The 21,482-nt window shown below is 47.9% G+C and overlaps 1 protein-coding gene across 1 annotated transcript in view; it reads right to left on the bottom strand.

The window, feature by feature from the left end:
- DPH6 (diphthamine biosynthesis 6) overlaps nt 1-21,482 on the bottom strand; it is a 224,724-nt gene that overhangs the window by 55,477 nt on the left and 147,765 nt on the right. The window contains exon 13 of the mRNA XM_068162922.1: nt 12,548-12,790. Coding sequence (XP_068019023.1) covers nt 12,548-12,790 — 243 coding nt within the window. The remainder of the gene's footprint in view (nt 1-12,547; nt 12,791-21,482) is intronic.

The raw sequence follows: 21,482 nt of genomic DNA, 5'->3' as shown, positions 1-21,482 counted from the left end.
CCCTGGAGGTGTTTAAGCCCAGGCTGGCTGAGGCTCTGGCCAGGCTGATCTAGTGTGGGGTGTCCCTGCCCATGGCAGGGGGGTTGGAACTAGATGATCCTTGTGGTCCCTTCCAACCCTGACAGATACTATGATACTATACTATGATACTGTGGGGGGCAGGGGGGAATATAACTAAGGAACAAAGTCATCAGTTGATGGCAATAGAAACTGAAAGTCTGCCCCATGAAACGTGATCACAGACTGTCACTCAGAGGGGTTCATTCTGCAGGTGTGGTGTCAAAAAGCACTTAGGAAAGAGACTTGAACTGAATTAAAGCTGTCCTAGTTCTATCACTCCCTGACACCCCAAAAAGTCCCTCCCCAGCTTCCTTGTAGGCCACCCTTCAGGTACTGGAAGGATATTATATGGTATGGGATGTCCCAGATCTGTCCAAAACAGACCTGCTATGGGGGCTGCTAAGAATAAAGTTAACTCTGGCCTGCATTAGGAATAGTGTGGCCAGCAGGAGCAGGGAAGTCATTGTGCCCCTGGACTCTGCATTGGTTAGGCCACACCTTGAGTACTGTGTCCAGTTCTGGGCCCCTCAGTTTAGGAAGGACATTGAGACACTTGAAGGTGTCCAGAGAAGGGCAACAAGGCTGGGGAGAGGCCTTGAGCACAGCCCTGTGAGGAGAGGCTGAGGGAGCTGGGATTGCTTAGCCTGGGGAAGAGGAGGCTCAGGGGTGACCTCATTGCCCTCTACAACTACCTGAAAGGTGGTGGTAGCCAGGTGGGGGTTGGTCTCTTCTCCCAGGCACCCAGCACCAGAACAAGAGGACACAGTCTCAAGCTGTGCCAGGGGACATTTAGGCTGGATGTTAGGAAGAATTTCTTCATAGAAAGAGTGATTGCCCATCGGAATGTGCTGCTCAGGGAGGTGGTGGAGTCCCCATCCCTGGAGGTGTTCAAGAGATTGGATGTGGCACTTGGTGCTATGGTCTGGCCATGAGGTCTGTGGTGACAGGTTGGACTCGATGATCCTCGATGAACCTCAGCGATGCTGTGATACTGCTGTGATACTGCACTCCATCCTGACCAGACCCACTACAGTACTCAATAGCTGAGTTTCCTCCCTGCAACAAGAAGGCTTTGCCAGGTCCTGCATAACCATGCCCAAGGGGATACTGCCTGCAGAGCTACAGGGAAGACTCTCAGTATAAAAGTTTGACTGGTTTCTGAGATCTGAGTTTTCTGATTTTTACTGAACTCACACCCAAAAAGTCAAGTTAAATACACTCCCTGGAAAAGACCAAGAACTAGAATGGCTGCTTGGTGCTTAACATCAAACTGCATTGACTTGGAAAGAACCCTTGTGATGTCTGAGAGAGATTAACTTGCTACAGTTTTAGGAAGGAGCAGCTGTTAATCATAGAATGGCTTAGGTTGGAAGGGACCTCAGAGATCATCTACTCCAACCTCCCTGCCACGGGTAGGAACTCCTCTGAACTAGACTTGGCTGCTCAGGTCTGGGTCTGTGCAGGTCTGGGTGGTAGTCTGGCTTTTCTTGCAGTCCAAATGGCTTTTCTTGCAGTCCAAACCGACAGGATGAACCCAACCAAAAGAAAACAAAACAGCTCTGAAGCTGATGGACTTCCTGAAATTCCTTTCCTAGCTGTGAGGATTCAAAGTGCCCTACACATAATTAGGACTTCTCTGGGTGAAATCTGATCCCTTTTCACCCCAAATTAGACACTCCCCTCTCTAAAGAGGCACAGATAACAGGTACTCACCTCAGGGCTGAAACGCTGTTACTGGCTTTTACAGTCATCACACATAAGACTTCTGAGCAGGGGCTCTGGCCCAAGCAAAGAGTGGATGCCTGTATGCCCTCTTGCTTAACACTAAAGTGACAGGCTCAAACCAGAATTAATATTTTCAGCAAAGGAGATGAAGAATCACTCAAAGAAACTCTTACAAGGGAACTGCTGCAAGGGAAAATCAGTCAGTCTGGATGAGCCAGGCTGTTTACCAGCCTGAAGAACTTGACATCCACTTCTTCACTGTGTCCAACTGAAAAACAATGTTTAAAATGCATGTATAGATTACCTGTAAATGGCAAATAAGCTGCTGCAAACCACAGCATCACAGCATGTTAGGGGCAGGAAGGGACATCAAAAGCTCATCCAGTCCAACCCCCCTGCCAGAGCAGGATCATCTACAGTAGATCATGCAGGAGTGCATCCAGACAGGTCTTGAATATCTCCAGAGAGGGAGACTCCACAACCCCCCTGGGCAGCCTGTTCCAGGGCTCTGTTACCCTCACAGGGAAATAATTCTTCCTCCTGTTTCCATGGAACTTCCTCTGCCTCAGCTTCCACCATTGCCCCTGTGCTGTCATTGGGCATCCCCCAGCAGAGCCTGGCTCCAGCCTCTGGGCACTCACCCTGCACATCTTTATCAACATGAACGAGGTCACCCCTCAGGCTCCTCCTCTCCAAGCTGCAGAGCCCTCAGCTCCCTCAGGCTCTCCTCATAAGGAAGATGTTCCACTCCTTAATAATTGTTGTGGTTCTGCATTAGACTCTTTTCAAGCAGTTCCCTGAGGTCCTTCTTGAACTCAGGGGCCCAGAACTGGACACAATATTCCAGATGCAGCCTCACCAGGGCAGAGTAGAGGTGGAGGAGAACTTCTCTGCACCTACTAACCACACTCCTTCCAATGCACCCCAGAATGGCATTGGCCTTCTTGGCCACCAGAGCACATTGCTGGCTCATGGTCATCCCATCCACCAAATCAGTTCATGGAAATCAGGGCCATGGTGACTTGTACCAGCTAAGGATTTGATTGTATGTGTATCTGTCTACACCAACACTCACACAACAAATGCTCCCCATTGCTGCTGTCATGCTTTATAGCCTGCAAATTAAATTCCTGGCTAGCATCTAGGATGTTATGTAATCATACAATTTTTTAATGCAGAGAGATGTACTCAGTTGCTAATAATGGCTTCAGTTGAAATCATGCAGCCTGCTTGGTTGTTCTTTTGTTGACTATATACCTATGAAGGCTCCACTTATGTTCCAAGCAGAATATCACAGTCTCACTAGAAGGTGAAATTGGCAAGCCTTTCAGCTCCCATCATGGCCCAGTGTTAAAAGGCAGGCTGTTTTCAAGGACCTCTGCAGTTCCACCATCTGCATTTGACCTGTGTTAAATATTCTCATTACAGCTGCTCCAAAGGAATACAAAAGCCTTGCTAATCTGAAGGCAGGGGAAAGGAAATCCACCAGGCACAGGATGAAAGACCTGCTACCACTGTGCTGTTTGAATGCACTGCATGCTCTTAACACGGGCAATAAAAGGAGCCTGCTTTAATCTGTCCAGCTATGGAACACTCAGAACAGCAGCTAGGAGCAAATAATGTTAGAAGCCTGATGAGAGGGAAAAGGGCAACAGAAACAAGTGCTGTCTTCCTGCTGAATTTCTGATAGGCCACAGGTACTGGCTGGTGGAAAGGGTTTTCAAAACTGTTTAGTTTTCTCCTGGTAATGTTACCACTCCTGTTCATCAACCCAGATGGGATTTGACTGCAGTGTGAATGTAGGAGGGGCCTAATCTATTATGTATACATCTATACTACTCATTTACTTCTATTCCTCACCTATTCTCTTCAACAAACTGGTAAAAGGAGGAGAGCAATTAAATCAGGATGACTTATGCTATTATTTAGAGGACACAGAATTCACCATCATAGAACCACTAAGGCTGGAAAAGACCTTCAAGGTCATGGAGTCCAACCCTACCCCAGCTACCATGAGCACTAAATTACATCCTGAAGCACCACACCTACAGCTTCCTGAACATCTCTAGAGATGGTGACTCCATCACCTCCCTGGGAAGCCTGGTCCAATGTCTCACCACTCTCTCAGCAAAAAACTCTTTCCTAATAGAACAGAATAAAAAATAGAATAGAATAACAGACCAGGTTGGAAGAGACCTTCAAGATCATTGTGTCCAACCCATCAACCAATCCAACCCACCTAAACAACTAACCCATGGCACCAAGCACCCCAGCAAGTCTCCTCCTGAACACCTCCAGTGATGGTGACTCCACCACCCATTCCAATGGGCAATCACTCTCACTGTATAGAACTTCTTCCTAATGTCCAATCTAAACCTCCTCCAGCACAACTTAAACCCATTTCCTCTCATCTTATCACTGGTTGCTTGGGAGAAGAGACCAGCACCAGCCTCATTCCAACCTCCTGTTAGGTAGTTGTAGGGAGCAGTAAGATCTCACCTCAGCCTTCTCTTCTCCAGACTAAATGACCCCAGCTCCCCTCAGCTGCTCCTCATATGACACCCTCCAAACCCCTCAGCAGCCTCATTGCTCTTCTCTGGACAAAAAATCATAGAATTATTAGGGTTGGAAGGGACCTCAAGGATCAGCCAGTCCCAACCCCCCTGCCATGGGCAGGGACACCTCACACTACAGCAGGTTGCTCACAGCCATCTCCAGCCTGGCTGCAAACACCTCCAGGGATGAGGCTTCTACCACCTCCCTGGGCAACCTATGCCAGTCTCTCACCACCCTCATGGGGAAGAACTTCTTCCTAACATCCACTCTCAATCTACTCACTTCCAGTTTTGTTCCATTCCCCCCAGCCCTATCACACCCTGACACCCTCAAAAGTCCCTCCCCAGCTTTCTTGCAGCCCCCTTCAGATACTGGAAGGCCACAATTAGGTCTCCTCAGACCCTTCTCTTCTCCAGACTGAACAGCCTCAACTCCCTCAGTCTGTCCCTGTAGGAGAGCAGCTCCAGCCCTCTGCTCATCCTTGTGGCCCTTCTCTGGACACCTTCCAGCACCTCCAGATCCTTCCTGTACTAGGGGCTCCAGAACTGGATGCAGTACTCCAGGTGTGGTCATTGCCAGAGCAGAGCAGAGGGGGAGAATCCCCTCCCTGGCCCTGCTGGCTGTGCTTCTCTTGCTGCAGCCCAGGATGTGGTTGGCTTTCTGGGCTGCAAGTGCTCACTGCTGGCTCATGTTGAGCTTCTCCCCACCAGCACCCCCAGGTCCTTTTCTTCAGAAGCATGATGCCATTCTAACTGACTGCCATGAAAACATAGTAATTATTCCAAAAACCCACTGCTTGTAGCTAGGCAGCTTCTTGTGCAGGGGCTTAAGTTGTTTGCAACCTGTGATCCAGACATTGTTTGGGAGGTGAGATGGAAAGACACAGGGCAGGGCCAGCAGTATTGATGGAGGTACAATGTGGGGTGCTCCCTGGAATGGGCCCAGTGCCCCCCTAGCTGACTGCTCTGAGAGAGCTTTGAAAACATCCTCTTTCAGGCTCATTTACATCTTTTGACATCTAACCAGTTTGTAAATCTGCCCCCAAAAGGTTTAAATTTAGAGGCTGAGCATTGGCATCAAGTTCCCTGCATGCTGAAGCAAGCAAGAGAGCCGTTTGCAGCAGCTATCAGATCTAACACTGCAAATCTCTTCCCCATCACTTCTGCATTACATGATATTAAGACACTGTCAACAACCTGACTGGCATTCCTGGCAGCATGAAACTCAGCTGCAGCACTCTGCTGGATTGGAAACAATCATGGGATCACAGCCACTTATCCTGAATGCTTGCTCCAGGAAGCCAAGGAAGCTTCTGTCAGAAGGTGGGCTGCAGAACTTTTAGAGGTATCACAGAATCATTCAGGCTGGAAAAGACCCTCAGGATCAACAAGTCCTACCCAGAACCCTATTCTACAAGGGTCACTCCTAGGCCATAGCCCCAAACACCACATCCAAACCACCTTTAAACACAGCCAGGCTTGGGGACTCCACCACCTCCCTGGGCAGCACATTCCAGTCCCTGACCACTCTTGCCATGAAAAAATGTTTTCTAATGACCAGTCTAAACCTACCCAGTTGTAGCTTGAGGCCATTCCCTCTTGTTCTGTCACTAATTACCTCTGAGAAGAGACCAGCAGAAGCCTCTTCACAACCTCCTTTCAGGTAGTTGTAGAGAGCAATGAGGTCTCCCCTCATCCTCCCCTTTTTCACATTAACCATCCCCAGCTCCTTCAGCTGCTCTTCAACAGATTTATTCTCCAGGCCCTTCCCAGCTTCCTTGCTCTCCTCTGCATTGGCTGCAGCACCTCTCTTGTATTGAGGTGCCCCAAACTGGACACAGTACTCAAAGTGTGGCCTCACCAGAGCTGAGTACCTGGGGACAATCACCTCCCTGCTCCTGCTGGACACAGCATTGCTGATAGAGGCCAGGATGCCATTGACTTTCTTGGCCACCTGGGCACACTGCTTGCACAGTACATTCGCTCAGGAATGTATTGGAGGGAGGGGATCAGAGCACTAAGATCCAAATGCAAGCTGTGTTATAAAGGCCAAAAGACAGGTTGGGTTTTTTTGCTGGGGTTTTTCTTTTTCCCAGTGTCACAGGAAATCTCTCACCTGGTAGATTTTTCATTAGTAAGGATGGAACACATCCTTAGGATCAACACATCCACTCTGAATCTACTCATTTCTAGTTTTGTTCCATTCCCTCCACTCCTATCACTCCCTGACATCCTAAAAAGTCCCTCCCCAACTTTCTTGTAGCCCCCTTCAGATACTGGAAGGCCACAATTAGGTCTCCTTGGAGCCTTCTCTTCTCTGTCCTCATAGCAGAGGAGCTCCAGCCCTCTTGAGGCACATTCTGGCATGTCCATACGTAATCACAACCTTGCCCACCTCAGCCTTCGCAGTGACAGGAGCTCAGTGCACCACTTGGAATACTCCAACAGACTACCACAGGGAGGGTTCTGCAGGGAAAAAAGAAGGTAGGGGGTGGACTCAGCTCCCAGGTCGCTCTAGTGGGAGCGCTGTCTGCAGGGTACAACTCCACCCCTCCTGAGCAAAGTGGTTCCACAAAGTAAACGAACACAAACTTTGCAGGCACAGGCACTGCTCTACCACCATACAATGATTATTTGGAATGCTTCCATCTATCAATTATGCCATCTGTCCCACCCAATACAAACGGACTACAACCCATCTGGCTTCTGCGGTGTGGTTTTTTTTCCCCCCCTATTGATTACTCTGCTGAATGAATTAGCAAAACTGCTTGATAGAACCATCCTATTGCATGACACTGTCATCACAAGATGTGAAAGGAAAACACAGGATGAGACTTAATTGGGAAACTGTCAGCTCTGCTTCCAGGAAGTTTTAGCAGTGCTATAAAGTTCTGGGGGGGGAGTGTGTGTGTGGGGGAAGGGAGTGGCTATTTTAATGAAAAGAATAAAAGTAGTTAAAAATAATAATCTGTAAATGCTAAACCCAAACTCTTCTACCACACAACTGTTACTACTTCTGACTAGGTGTGCTAGGGAAGGTCCCTAAATTCATCTCCTCAGGACTGCTTCAAAGTGTGCCTGGGAACTCCCACAGGACTGTGGAAGGAGTGTATCTTAAAAATAGGGTGGGGAGAAGCTGCCAATGGCTGGCACTTGGATTTGTTAATTCCAATTATTCCCCCTAGGTTTTGGCTTTGATTATTTGTTTGCATGGCTGCCTTTATGCTGTTTTGGCAGCCTGTTTTTTACCTTGAACTTGGTGCTTTCCTCGACTCCATTTTCACTCCTGCAGCTGCAGCCTGGGTTTTCTTTTCATTTGAACCACTGCTTTCCTCTCTGCAGATATTCAGTGGATGTGTTCCTGTGTGACCTGCTCTAGGTGATCCCACTCTGGCAGCGGGGTTGGACTGGATGAGCTTCCTGGGTCCCTTCCAACCCCTAACATTCTCTGATTCCTGAACTAGAGTTTGATTTCTCCAGCAGCCACTACTTAACAGCAATGCAGTCTTATCATAGTATCACAGTATCAGTCAGGGTTGGAAGGGACCACAAGGATCATCTAGTTCCAACACCCCTGCCATGGGCAGGGACACCCCACACTAGATCAGGCTGCCCAGAGCCTCATCCAGCCTGGGCTTAAACACCTCCAGGGACAGGGCCTCGACCACCTCCCTGGACAACACATTCCAGGGCTTCACCACTCTCATGGGGAAGAATTTCCTCCTCACCTCCAGCCTGAATCTCCCCACCTCCAGCTTCATTCCATTCCCTCTAGTCCTGTCACTACCTGAGATCCTGAGAGGTCCCTCCCCAGCCTTCCTGTAGCCCCCTGCAGATACTGGAAGGCCACAATGAGGTCACCTCAGAACCTTCTCTTCTGCAGACTGAACAGCCCCAACTCCTTCAGTCTGTCCTCATGGGAGAGGTGCTCCAGCCCTCTGCTCATACTCATGGCCCTTCTCTGGACACCTTCCAGCACCTCCAGATCCCTCTTGTACTAGGGGTTCCAGAACTGGAGGCAATACTCCAGGTGGGGTCTCACCAGAGCTGAGCAGAGGAGAAGAATCACCTCCCTTGCCCTGCTGGCCACACTTCTCCTGCTGCAGCCCAGGCTCTGGTTGGCTTTCTGGGCTGCAAGTGCACACTGAGAGCTCCTGTTGAGCTTCTCCTCCCCCAGCACCCCCAAGTCTCTCTCCTCAGGGCTGCTTTCCAGCCAGTCCCTGCCCAGCCTGGATTTGTGCCTGGGATTGCCTCGACCCAGATGCAGGACCCTGCACTTGCTCTTGTTGAACCTCTTGAGGTTGGCTTGTGCCCACCTCTCCAGCCTGTCCAGGTCCCTCTGCATGGCCTCCCTTCCCTCCATCAAGAGAACTGAAATGTTTAGCTCAGATCCCACAATACACTTTCAGTTCTAACAAAGGAACTCTCTCTCAACACTCCAAGTGTTGATCAAAGAACTTTTTGGTAGCTCAGTGGTTTATTTTTTCTTTTCAGTGGGATCTCAGTGGTGCTGCTTTCCTACTCTTCCCTCTCTGCTATTTTTTGCTCTTTCTACTACAGCCTTCTACACCTCCATCAGACTTCCTCTGTCACCCTGAACAGCTTTTCCAATGACACTGTGACTCAAAGGGACAGAGGCAAAGGCTGGATGCCAGCTCTCAGGACACAGCCTCTGGTGGCTGTGGGTAACTGGAGTTCAGGGAGACAATACCCAGGGTTACACTGGAGGGGTAAGACTGCAGGGAATGGTGCTTGCAGCACAGCTACTGAGCTGCCATCTGGAGTGAGGGAAACCAGGATGACAGGAGTGGAAAGGAGTTGTGTAGGAAGCAAGGAACGATGCTGGAATAAGGCAGTTTGGAGAGGAGGAGCTTGACAGGTAACTTCATTAATGTTGATAAAGATGTGCAGGGTGAGTGCCCAGAGGCTGGAGCCAGGCTCTGCTGGGGGATGCCCAATGACAGCACAGGGGCAATGGTGGAAGCTGAGGCAGAGGAAGTTCCATGGAAACAGATGGAAAAATTTTGTCACTGTGAGGGTGAGAGAAGCCTGGAGCAGGCTGCCCAGGGGGGTTGTGGAGTCTCCCTCTCTGGAGATATTCAAGACCTGCCTGGATGCACTCCTGCATGACCTACTGTAGATGATCCTGCTCTGGCAGGGGGGTTGGACTGCATGAGCTTTTGAGGTCCCTTCCTGCCCCTATCATTCTGTGATGCTGTGGTTTGCAGCAGCTTATTTGCCATTTACAGGTAATCCTGCATGACCTACTGTAGATGATCCTGCTCTGGCAGGGGGTTGGACTGCTTGAGCTTTCGAGGTCCCTTCCAGCCCCTGACATTCTGTGATTCTGTGAAGGGGCCAGAGTTTGGGTGACTGAAACAAATCAGAAGTTGCTGGGGGTCCAGCTTGCTTCCTGTCACAATTTGCTCCCTCTCTTACAATTGCTCAGTAGAGACACTCCTCTATCAGTAAAATAAGATTACTCTGAAACATACTCAACTTACCTTTCTCCTTATAATCCAAGCAGTCCCTAAAAGACAACTGTCACTGTCAACATGACAAGAGGTCCTGTAAAGTCCAGGTAAGTGTGTCTGACCCTGTGGCCTTAGCTCAAACAGAGCTTTGGCCAAATCTCTGTCCACATCCTGCTCTTAAAAGTAAGCCTTTTGATTCATATGAACACACCCAGAGAACAATTCTCACACTGCTTTCTGTTTTATGCTCTGCTGGGCCAAATTTATTTGTGTCCTAAACAATTTATACAATCCCTTTTTGTGCTTTACACACTGCTGACATGAAGTATGTTGAAGGATTTCACTGAAGCTGCTGAACAGTGTTATTTATGCAGAGGATATTTACCAGACATCACTATATCACAGAACACTAATAATTTTTGCTGCTCTAAAAATAACCTTTGGCAGTTCAGATGGGTGTGATTTACTCAACTGTGCTAAATACAAACACCTCCATTTTAATATACCCTCATTTTTTGCCATTAAATATAGAATATTCAATAAATATAAATGTGGAGTCTAAAATCCCATCTATAAAATCCTCTTTGGGAGGGTTCACAGAATCACAGAGCTAACCTGGTTGGAAAAGACCTTTGAGATCATCAAGTCCTACCTATCACCCCACACCATCTAACCTATTAAACCACGGCACTAAGCTGATCTGCCTAAGGGTAAGGAAGGCTCTGCAGACAGACCTGGGCAGGTTGGATTGAAGGGCCAAGGCCAACTATATGAGATTCAACAAGTGGGTCTTCCTCTCTGCAGATATTCAGTGGATGTGTTCCTGTGTGACCTGCTCTAGCTGATCCCACTCTGGCAGGGGGGTTGGATTGGATGAGCTTCCTGGGTCCCTTCCAACCCCTAACATTCTGTGATTCCTGAACTAGAATTTGATTTCTCCAGCAGCCACTACTTAACAGCAATGCAGCCTTATCATAGTATCATAGTATCTCAGAGTTAGAAGGGACCACAAGGATCATCTAGTTCCAACCCCCTGCCATAGGCAGGGACACCCCACACTAGATCAGGCTGCCCAGAGCCTCATCCAGCCTGGGCTTAAACACCACCAGGGAAGGGGCCTCAACCACCTCCCTGGACAACCCATTCCAGGGCTTCTCATGGGGAAGAACTTCCTCCTCACACCCACCCTGAATCTCCCCACCTCCAGCTTCATTCCATTCCCCCTTAAGCCAAAACAACCCCATGGAACACTTCAGGCTTGGGGAAAGCTGCCCAGCAGAGGAAGACCTGGGGGTGTTGATTGACAACCAGATGAGCATGAGCCACCAGTGTGCTCAGATGGCCAAGAAGGCCAGCAGCATCCTGGCCTGTATCGGGAAGAGCATGACCAGCAGGATCAGAGAGGTGATTAGACTCAGCACTGGTGAGGCCACGTCTTGAGCACTGGGTTCAGTTTTGGGACACAGACACTGAAGTGCCGGAGTGGGTCCAAAGAAGAGCAGTGAAGCTGGTGAAGGATGTGGGCAGCAGGTCTTGTGAGGAGAGGCTGAAGGAACTGGGGCTGTTTAGCCTGGAGGAAAGGAGCAGAGACCCTCTCACTCTTTCCAAGTCTCTGAAAGGAGGCTACAGTGAGGTGGGTGTTGGTCTTTCCTTCCTGGTAACAAGTGACAGGACAAGAGGAAATGGCCTCGAGTTGCAGCAGGGAAGCTTTAGCTTGGATGTTAAAAGAAACTTCTTCTCCAAAAGGGTTCTCTAACACTGGAATGGACTCCCCAGGAGGGGTGTTTGAATCCCCATCCCTGGAGGTGTTTGAAAGACAAACAGATGTCGTGCTAAGGGACATGGTTTAGCACCAGACTTGGAAGAGTTAATGGTCAGACTCAATGGACTTCAAGTTCTTTTCCAACCAAAAAGATTCTGTGATCCTACAACATCTTTAGTTTCATGGTTTCTAATGTACAATTTACAGGAGGAGAGTTCTGATCTGTGTTGTTTTGTTTGCACAAACTCCTCTTTTGATGGGTGACAGAGGCAGGAAACAAATTAATGCAGACACCATCTATTCTTATTGAGTAATCCTTAGAATCATAGAATCAACCAGGTTGGAAAAGACCCTTGGGATCATCACATCCAAACTACCACCCAACACCATCTCATCAACTAAACCATGGCACCAAGTGCCTCATCCAGGCTCTTTTTAAACACTTCCAGTGATGGTGACTCCACCACCTCCCTGGGCAGCACATTCCAATGGCCAATCTCTCTCTCTATGAAGAATTTCTTCCTCACCTCCAGCCTAAACCTCCCCTGGCACAGCTTGAGACTGTGTCCTCTTGTTCTGGTGCTGGTTGCCTGGGAGAAGAGACCAACCCCCACCTGGCTACAACCTCCCTTCAGGCAGTTGTAGACAGCAAGAAGGTCTCCCCTGAGCCTCCTCTCCAGGCTAAGCAATCCCAGATCCCTCAGCCTCTCCTCACAGGGCTGTGCTCCAGGCCCCTCACCAGTTTCATTGCCCTTCAAGTACTGTTCCCACTTTTACTGGAGGAACTGACTGCTCAGTAAGAGTTCCTCACAAACTACTTTGGGGAATTAAGACAAAGTTCATGATGAGTCTAACTTCCTCCACAGCAATTTCATTTCTCTGCTGTGCACAAGCACTCCTGAGCCAGAGCACAACAGCTCAATTAAGCCTTACTGTAAGCCCAGCAAGGAGAAAAGGAATCCCACAGCTACCTTTGTGTGCTCTCTTAATCTCTTCTGCCAGGCAGAGCGAGCAACAGGAATGTGCTTGCTGTCAGTAACGTAGCAGGTGGCTGTGATGATGTGGTGGAGGGCAACCTTCTGGCTCAGAGCTTGAAGAACTCTCTCAACATGACGGAGGGACACCATGGCCTCAGGCCGTACGCCGCCGCTGACCAGCTGCATCGTGCAAGGGACCAGAGCAATCTGTCCAGCACAGTAGAGAACATCGCCAACCTAGAAGCAAATAAAAAGAAGTCAGTCAGATTTCTACCTGAAGGGAGGCTGTAGCCAGGTGGGGGGTGGTCTCTTCTCCCAGGCAACCAGCACCAGAACAAGAGGACACAGTCTCAAGCTGTGCCAGGGGAGGTTTAGGCTGGATGTTAGGAAGAAATTCTTCCCAGAAAGAGAGATTGGCCATTGGAATGTGCTGCCCAGGGAGGTGGTGGAGTCACCCATTGCCAGCTCATGTTGAGTTTTTCATCAAGTGACACTGCGCAGTCCTTCTCCTTGAGACTGCTCTGGAGCCACCCAGAGGTTTATTTAGAATAAACCTTTATTCAGAATAAATCAAACCAGGTTGGAAGAGACCTTCAAGATCATTGCATCCAACCCACCAACCAATCCAACCCACCTAAACAACTAACCCATGGCACCAAGCACCCCAGCAAGTCTCCTCCTGAACACCTCCAGGGATGGTGACTCCACCACCTCCCCAGGCAGCCCATTCCAAGGGGCAATCACTCTCTCTTTATAGAACTTCTTGCTAACATCCAGCCTAAACCTCCCCTGGCGCAGCCTGAGACTGTGTCCTCTTGTTCTGGTACTGGCTGCCTGGGAGAAGAGACCATCATCCGCCTGTCTACAACCTCCCTTCTGTAGACGACGGAGATAGGAACCAATACGGCTGACCAATGTGATCGAGTATTGTTCCTTTATTGTTCCAGTGTTGCAGGCCTATGGTGCAGGCCTGAGGTGCAGGCCTATGGAGCAGGCCTGTAGTGCAAGTATAGCACGGTAAAGTGTAGAAGAAACAGGAGACAGGAAAGGCAGAAGAAGTGCGCAGCAAGGCAACTGCTACGACTTATATAGACTCGGAGAGCCTCGCTGGCACAGCTCCATTGGTTCCCTATGAGTGACCACACATTGCACTGTTACAGATTATTGGTCCAACTACTAATGACACAACGAGGTGGTTGATGCAGGTGCATGTCCTGTTGTCCCAAGATAACTGTCCATGTTTATAGCTACCAGTGTCTTGTTTTAGTTCCATGCTGCAGGCACAGCACTGTTTTGCTCCACTGCTAGCTAACTCTGCATTTATGGCCTACCACCATGTCAGGCTCTAGGCCTGCACTGCCAGATTGCTCACACTGCTCCTCGCTGGCATTGCCACACCCTTCAGGTAGTTGTAGAGAGTGATAAGGTCACCCCTGAGTCTCCTTTTCTCCAGGCTGAGCAATTCCAGCTCCCTCAGCCTCTCCTCATAGGGCTGTGTTCCAAGCCCCTCACCAACTTCGTTGCCCTTCTCTGGACTCGTTCCAGCAAGTCAACCTCCTTCCTAAACTGAAGGGCCCCGAACTGGACACAGGACTCGAGGTGTGGCCTAACCAGTGCATTAGATGCACAGTTGATTAGATGGTGTTGGATGATAGGTTGGATGTGATGATCTTGAAGGTCTCTTCCAACCTGGTTTATTCTATTCTTCTATTCTATTCTATTCTATTCTATTCTATTCTATTCTATTCATGAGAACCTACCAGAACACAAAAGGAACTTGCAGACTGGAAATTAATTGCAGAGTAGAGCTACTTGACCAAAGAGAATGGAGCTAAATGAGTGGCCAGCTGCACACCACCCACACAGTTTCAGAGTGGAGCTGCAATGCAGTTCCTTTGGGCTCATGTTCCAAAGTCTTCCCAGCAACACTCTGAAGACCTACTTTTTATAACAGCAGCCAGCAAAGGAAACATTTATCCTTACCAGTCAGACATCTCAAAGATTTATTATAAAGCCTTCATGCAAATATCAAAACTTTTCATCCTCTTATGCTGCACCTCCTCAGAAAGGCTGCACATTTCCTCAGCACTGAACCACTACAATTTATTCCATATCAAAAGAAAATGAAGCATAGAAGCGGGGAGCCAGGTGGGCGTAAGCGGCTTTGAAGTCAGCACAGGAAGCACTTTGCTCAGAGTAAAGAGGGAAAATGGACTGTGCAGGCAGTCTCCAGGCAGAACTGCTGCAGCAGTGCAGGCTGGCTGCCTCCTGTTCCTGCCACAGAAGTGACACCTCCGGTCTCCAGAGGGTCCAACCCAGTGGGTGGACACAGGGAGCTGCATGTTTCATACCCATAATATCCTGCCCCCTATCAATCCATCTGCAAAGTCACTCTCTTCCTCTTTCTTCCCTCTCTGCTCCCAGGGGGGATGCTCCCTACCAGGTAACGCTGAGGGAGTATTTCCATGGCCTCTTAGGCCTGGCTAGGTCTAGTGCCAGGAGGAGAAGGCAGGGAGGCAGTCTCAGACCTGGCCAGCCTGAGACTAGCCTAGCAGTTGGGGAGGAGGGGGGTGGGAAGAGCGAGCCCTGGGGGTTTGGGATACACCCTCAGGTGGGGAGAAGGGAAGTGTTGGGAGGCCTTTGGGTGTCCTATAGGGGACTCTGTATAGGGGATTTGGGGTGTGCCATAGAGGACTCTGTATAGGGGATTTGGGGTGTGCTATAGGGGACTCTGTATAGGGGATTTGGGGTGTGCTATAGGGGACTCTGTGTAGGGGATTTGGGGTGTGCTATAGGGGACTCTGTATAGGGGATTTGGGGTGTGCTATAGGGGACTCTGTATAGGGGATTTGGGTGTGCTATAAGGGACTCTGTGTAGGGGATTTGGGTGTGCTATAGGGGACTCTGTATAGGGGATTTGGGTGTGCTATAGGGGACTCTGTATAGGGGTTTTGGGTGTGCTATAGGGGACTCTGTGTAGGGGATTTTGGGTGTGCTATAGGGGACTCTGTATAGGGGTTTTGGGTGTGCTATAGGGGACTCTGTACAGGGATTTTGGGTGTGCTATAGGGGACTCTGTATAGGGATTTTGGGTGTGCTATAGGGGACTCTGTATAGGGGTTTTGGGTGTGCTATAGGGGACTCTGTACAGGGATTTTGGGTGTGCTATAGGGGACTCTGTATAGGGGTTTTGGGTGTGCTATAGGGGACTCTGTGTAGGGGATTCTTTTGTCACTATGCTTTGTAGCTTCTGTTAAACACTTGCTGCTTTCCCATTTAAGCTTTCCACCACTTTTGCAACCCATTTGTGTGAGTGTCATTCTTTTGCCCCTTTCAGGGGCAAGAGAGGATCTGCCTGGCCTCAAACCAGGCCAGTTGTGCAGAACTTACTCTGTGAACTGTAAAAAACAACCAACTAAATTCTCCAGAATTAAGAATCATTAAAAAAAAAAAAGAAGAAAGAAAGAAATCTGTGTCCTAGAAGACATGGCAATCAAACCATGTGACAGACCCATATGCAACTCCAAATCTGTCCTCATAACTGTCTGTGTCTCACAAAAGACTCACACATGCAACTATTGGAAGAGCATCTTACACAATTTGGCATACAAGTTCTATGATTAGCAGCTGAAGAGGGGGAGGAGGCAGAGAGGAAACATAGCAACTGACACCCATCAACCATTGAAAAGGGTTTAAAATAGCTGAAATATTGCTTGGGTAATGCTATACATGAGGCTGAATTTGGGAACAACATATATATATGTGTATGCAAGCATATTTTGGTTTATAGGAACAAATGGTTTGGGTTTTGCTGGTGTATTTTGTTATTGGTTTTTGGGTTGGGTTTGGGTTTAGTTGTTGTTTTTTTTTTAACTGTGCTATTTTAAAATCTGTGCCATTGAAGAAGGGAGTCCAGCCAGCTACCAAGTGGCATACTGACAAGATGAGAAACAAACTCAAGAAGATATGATTCAGAGGGGGCACAGGTTTGTTTTGTTAAAGCAAGCCACTCGTTTTCACCTCTGCAGAGTTCAGTCCACGCAGCAGGCACAAAATTCCAGCACAGGTAGTTTAGACTTCTGCAGGAAGAGGGGGGAAGGAATAAAAAGGGAAGAAATCACACTGGCAATATTTCTTCCTCATTTTTTTTTGCCTTTCCCCCCTGTTGGGCTGCTGGTTTTTCCATGCATCACCCATATTAATTATTAGGTAGACAGCAGAGCTGTTCAACCAGTTCACTTCCCCTATTCTTGAACAGATTGTTTGAGACATAATATGAATACTAATTAACAATAAAATATCTGTCAGTGTTTTGAAAGAAGGACCAAGACAGCACTTTCCTCAAGTACCCTGGGGTAGTTCTGATACAATTAAGCTCCAGTGGTCATAAGCAAGGTCAAAACAAACCAAACAACAAAAAAAAGCTGAAGGATTTGAGCAAAACTGGCACTGATTTTGGCTCAGATTCAGTGGGAATTTTGCAGAGTTCTCTTAAAACCCCCCAGTTTAACCCCCCCACCCCACCCCTCTGTTCCTAACACACTTGTTTATGTCTTGATGGAACTAATAGAAAAGCAGCATTCCTAGCATGTCACCATGTTGTGGAAGGCTGGATGCAAGGGAGAAAGAGGGGGAAATAAAGGTCAAAATATGGCCATGGGTTTGCAGTGAGTGTTTCAAGAAGACATCATTTAGGATAAAGGAGGGGGGGGAATGTTCTCCTTCTCTGTCCCACTGACTGGGTCATGGAAAGCAAACATAAACAATCAGCAGGGACAAGGCAGCAAACCAGGACCAACACTGTCACAGCAGATTTCAAGATGTTGCCTAAGTATTATACAGCAAATTGTTAGCAGAATAAAAGGCATTTGAGACAGGGAAGACATGGAATCATAGAATTGTCAGGGTTGGAAGGGACCTCAAGGATCAGCCAGTTCCAAGCCCCCTGCCATGGGCAGGGACACCTCACACTAGATCAGATTGCTCAGAGCCACATCCAGCCTGGCATCACAATGTCTTGCTCACAGCACCAAAGTCTTACAACAAGGGATGTCACCACAGTGCATGGGTGTCAGTCCCTGTGCTGTGAAAGTGTTCTGCAAAACCCTGCTAGAACCTTACAACAGTTTCTCTTCTCTTGTTTTGAGCATCTAGGAGGATAACAGAAGATCTTTCAAACTATAGGTTCACAGTGTATCAAGTCTAGAGGATTCACACAGCCAGTAAGCTCAGCCCAGAAACAACCCCACGGCTTACAGGGTGTGTATTTATAGGCTAGCTGTCTGAGCTCCCACTGATGATTTCATTTTCACTTGCAGCCCAGACACAGCTTTCCAGTGCTAAAATTCCATTAAAGAGTTGACAAACCCAAAGCAGGGAGCTTGTGCTGCTGAGATGTTGACTTGTACCCATCTATTCCAAACACAGCTCCTTAGCAGTAAGGAGTTTGTAGATGGGGAGGCCCCAAGCAATTCCACATTTCTTCCCTTTTGATTTTCAGGTTAAATGAACAGTGAGCCTTAACAGGCTCATTTAAGACTTGAGCAGCTGTTTTGCTCAGTTAGCACAACAGTAAATAAGCAAGGGAATGCAGTGGACAAGCAGAATCCCAGAGCATGCAATCCATGCTCCAACAGATAGGAACGCTGGGATCTTACCTGAGATTTACTACTTTTCCTGCAGGAATTAGTTCTAGAGCTGGACTTGATGATCTTGAAGAACAAGAGGACACAGTCCCAGGCTGTGCCAGGGGAGGTTTAGGCTGGATGTTAGGAAGAAATTCTTCCCAGCAAGAGAGATTGGCCATTGGAATGTGCTGCCCAGGGAGGTGGTGGAGTCACCATCCCTGGAGGTGTTTAAGGAGAACCTGGATGAGGCACTTAGTGCCATGGCTGAGTTGAATAGATGGTGTTGGGTGATAGGTTGGACTTGATGATCTCTAAGGTCTTTTCCAACCTGGTTAATTCTGTATTCTCTAGCACAGTTAAGACAGAAGGAGAATAAGATAGTAGCAAATTCTTGGTTTATTGCACTTTTGTTTTTTAAAATGCATTTACTTTATGGGAAAGCAGCAGGGAAGTTCTCCTCTGCCTCTACTCTGCCCTGCTGAGCCTGCATCTGGAATATTGTGTCCAGTTCTGGGCCCCTCAGTTCAAGAAGGACCTCAGGGAACTGCTTGAGAGAGTCCAGCACAGAGCCATAAAAATGATGAAGGGAGTGGAACATCTTCCTTACTAGGGGAGCCTGAGGGAGCTGAGGGCTCTTGAGGTTGGAGAAGAGGAGACTAAGGGGTGACCTCATTTATGTTTATAAAGATGTGCAGGGTGAGTGCCAAGAGGCTGGAGCCAGGCTCTGCTGGGTGATGCCCAATGACAGCACCAGGGACAATGGGTGGAAATTGAGGCATAGGAAATTTTTTTTCCCTGTGAGGGTGACAGAACCCTAGAACAGGCTGCCCAGGGGGGCTGTAGAGTCTCCTTCTCAGGAGATATTCAAAGCCTGCCTGGATGTGTTCCTGTGTGACCTACTCTAGGTGATCCTGCTGTGGCAGAGGGGTTAGACTGGATGATCTTTCAAGGTCCTGTGCAACCCCTAACAGTCTGTGATTCTGTGAAAGCATCAACAGCACTATGGAAAGGGAAACTCAGAGCATCACTTGGTGCCAGGGTGAACTTTTGCAACCCATGAAAAAGACAATTTGACAGTATTCTGAGCTACCAAAAGGACACAACATACCCCCCAAAGAAAACCCAAACATAATGCAGGAAAAGAAATGATGAGAAAACTAGACTTAGTTGGACATAAGGACTAACTTCAGCTGACACTTAGTAAGAAAATTCTGTAATTGTAGCTGCTTGGAAAGGAGCAGAAGTGAGGATCCCTATAGACATGCACTGAAGTGCTTGGTCTGTTTTAATTTAAAGGCCAGTAGCAACTCTGGAAACTTCATGAAACCTTTCCTGCTGGCATTGTGAAAACTTTAGCTAGACATGAATCACAGAATGGAATGGGTTGTCCAGGGAGGTGGTTGAGGCCCCGTCCCTGGAAGTGTTTAAGCCCAGGCTGGATGAGGCTGTGGCCAGGCTGATCTAGTGTGGGGTGTCCCTGCCCATGGCAGGGGGGTTGGAACTAAATGATCCTTGTGGTCCCTTCCAGCCCTGACTGATACTGTGATAGAATCACAGAATTTCAGGGGCTGGAAGGGATCTTGGAAGACCATCCAGTCCAACCCCCCCTGCCAGAGCAGGATCACCTACACCCGATTACACAGGAAAACGTTGCAGGGAATTTTCCACCATTCCCCCACAGGTATTAATGGCTGCAGCCTATGAACAAAGGCCTGACTCTCGGCAAGGAGGGAGTCAATAGGCAATCAGCCAAAGCTTTGCTACCAAGGCAGTTTGGTGTCTGAGTGACTGCTGCCCTTTAACAGGTCAGGGTGCACAAAAGATTCGGTGACCCGCCTGACCTAGGAGGGAAATAAGCCACCATTATACCCAGTCGATGTGAATAAGCATAACTGACAACCCGCTAATAGGCTGCCTCTGGTCACCCCTGTGTACCTCTGACCTTAATGAAGACCTAAATCAATTAATACTCCAGGCAATAAAGACCTCTGGCTGATTAAGTTAGATAGAAATCATCTTTCCTAACGGGATTAAAGCTGTAAGGTGGTGAACTCTTTATTTAATACATGATAATCCTTTCTTCTGAGGGCCCCCCCTCTTATTTTAGCTAATGAGGGCAAAATTGCTTTCTGCGAGGCGAAATCTTTGATGCAGCTACCCAGGGCGAGCAAGGTTCTGAAGGTGCTGTTTAGACAACAGTAATTGAAAAGCTTGGAGGTCGTGCTATGAACACAAACTGGGTCTGACTGCAGTGGTTCTACCATAACACAGCCTTCCATGTCAGCCACATCTTTTCCTTGGACCGCTGCAAATCTCTGCTCTAAGAAAATTCCCTCCATCCATGAGCCATAGCCAGTAGAATAGAATAGAATAGAATAGAATAGAATAGAATAGAATAGAATAGAATAGAATAGAACAGAATAGAGTAGAATAGAATAGAATAGATTAGACTAGACTAGACTAGACTAGACTAGACTAGACTAGAATAGAATAGAATAGGAGTAGACCAGACCAGGTTGGAAGAGACCTTCAAGATCATCGCGTCCAACCTATCATCCAACACCACCTTAGTTTGAGGCAGGGTTGCTTCTGAGGAAATGTGTAGCTACAAATGAAGGACACATACCTATATTTATAAAAATAATAAATATTATTTGCCTAAAAGCATTTATTTCCTAAAATGCCTGATTTTTTCGTTTCTTTTTGGACTAAAAAGATGACTTTATTTTTGACTAAAAAATACTGCTTTGGACTAAAACATTTCTGTCTTAAAATGTTATTCCTTTTATTTCATAGTATCACAGTATCAGTCAGGGTTGGAAGGGACCACAAGGATCATCTAGTTCCAATCCCCCTGCCATGGGCAGGGGCACCCCACACTAGATCAGGCTGGCCAGAGCCTCATCCAGCCTGGGCTTAAACACCTCCAGGGACAGGGCCCCAACCACCTCCCTGGACAACCCATTCCAGGGCTTCACCACTCTCATGGTGAAGAACTTCCTCCTCACCTCCAGCCTGAATCTCCCCACCTCCAGCTTCATTCCATTCCCCCTAGTCCTATCACTACCTGAGATCCAGAGAAGTCCCTCCCCAGCCCTCCTGTAGGTCCCCTTCAGATACTGGAAGGACACAATTAGCTTGACTAAAAATTAGTTTTGACTAAAAATATGACAATCTTTTTGACTAAAAATATTACTTTTGACTAAAATATATATATTTCTAAAACCTTTTAATCCTTTAAATGATTATTTTAGACTCAAAATAGGACACTTACTAGCTGTGACTGAAAAACATCACTTTTG

Source organism: Melanerpes formicivorus, unplaced genomic scaffold, assembly GCF_026170545.1.
Source record: "Melanerpes formicivorus ecotype bairdi unplaced genomic scaffold, bMelFor1.0.p_v2 SCAF_68, whole genome shotgun sequence".
Classification (NCBI taxonomy): domain Eukaryota; kingdom Metazoa; phylum Chordata; class Aves; order Piciformes; family Picidae; genus Melanerpes; species Melanerpes formicivorus.
Note: the sequence above shows the minus strand (reverse complement) of the source record. Positions and strands in the feature narration are given on the sequence as shown.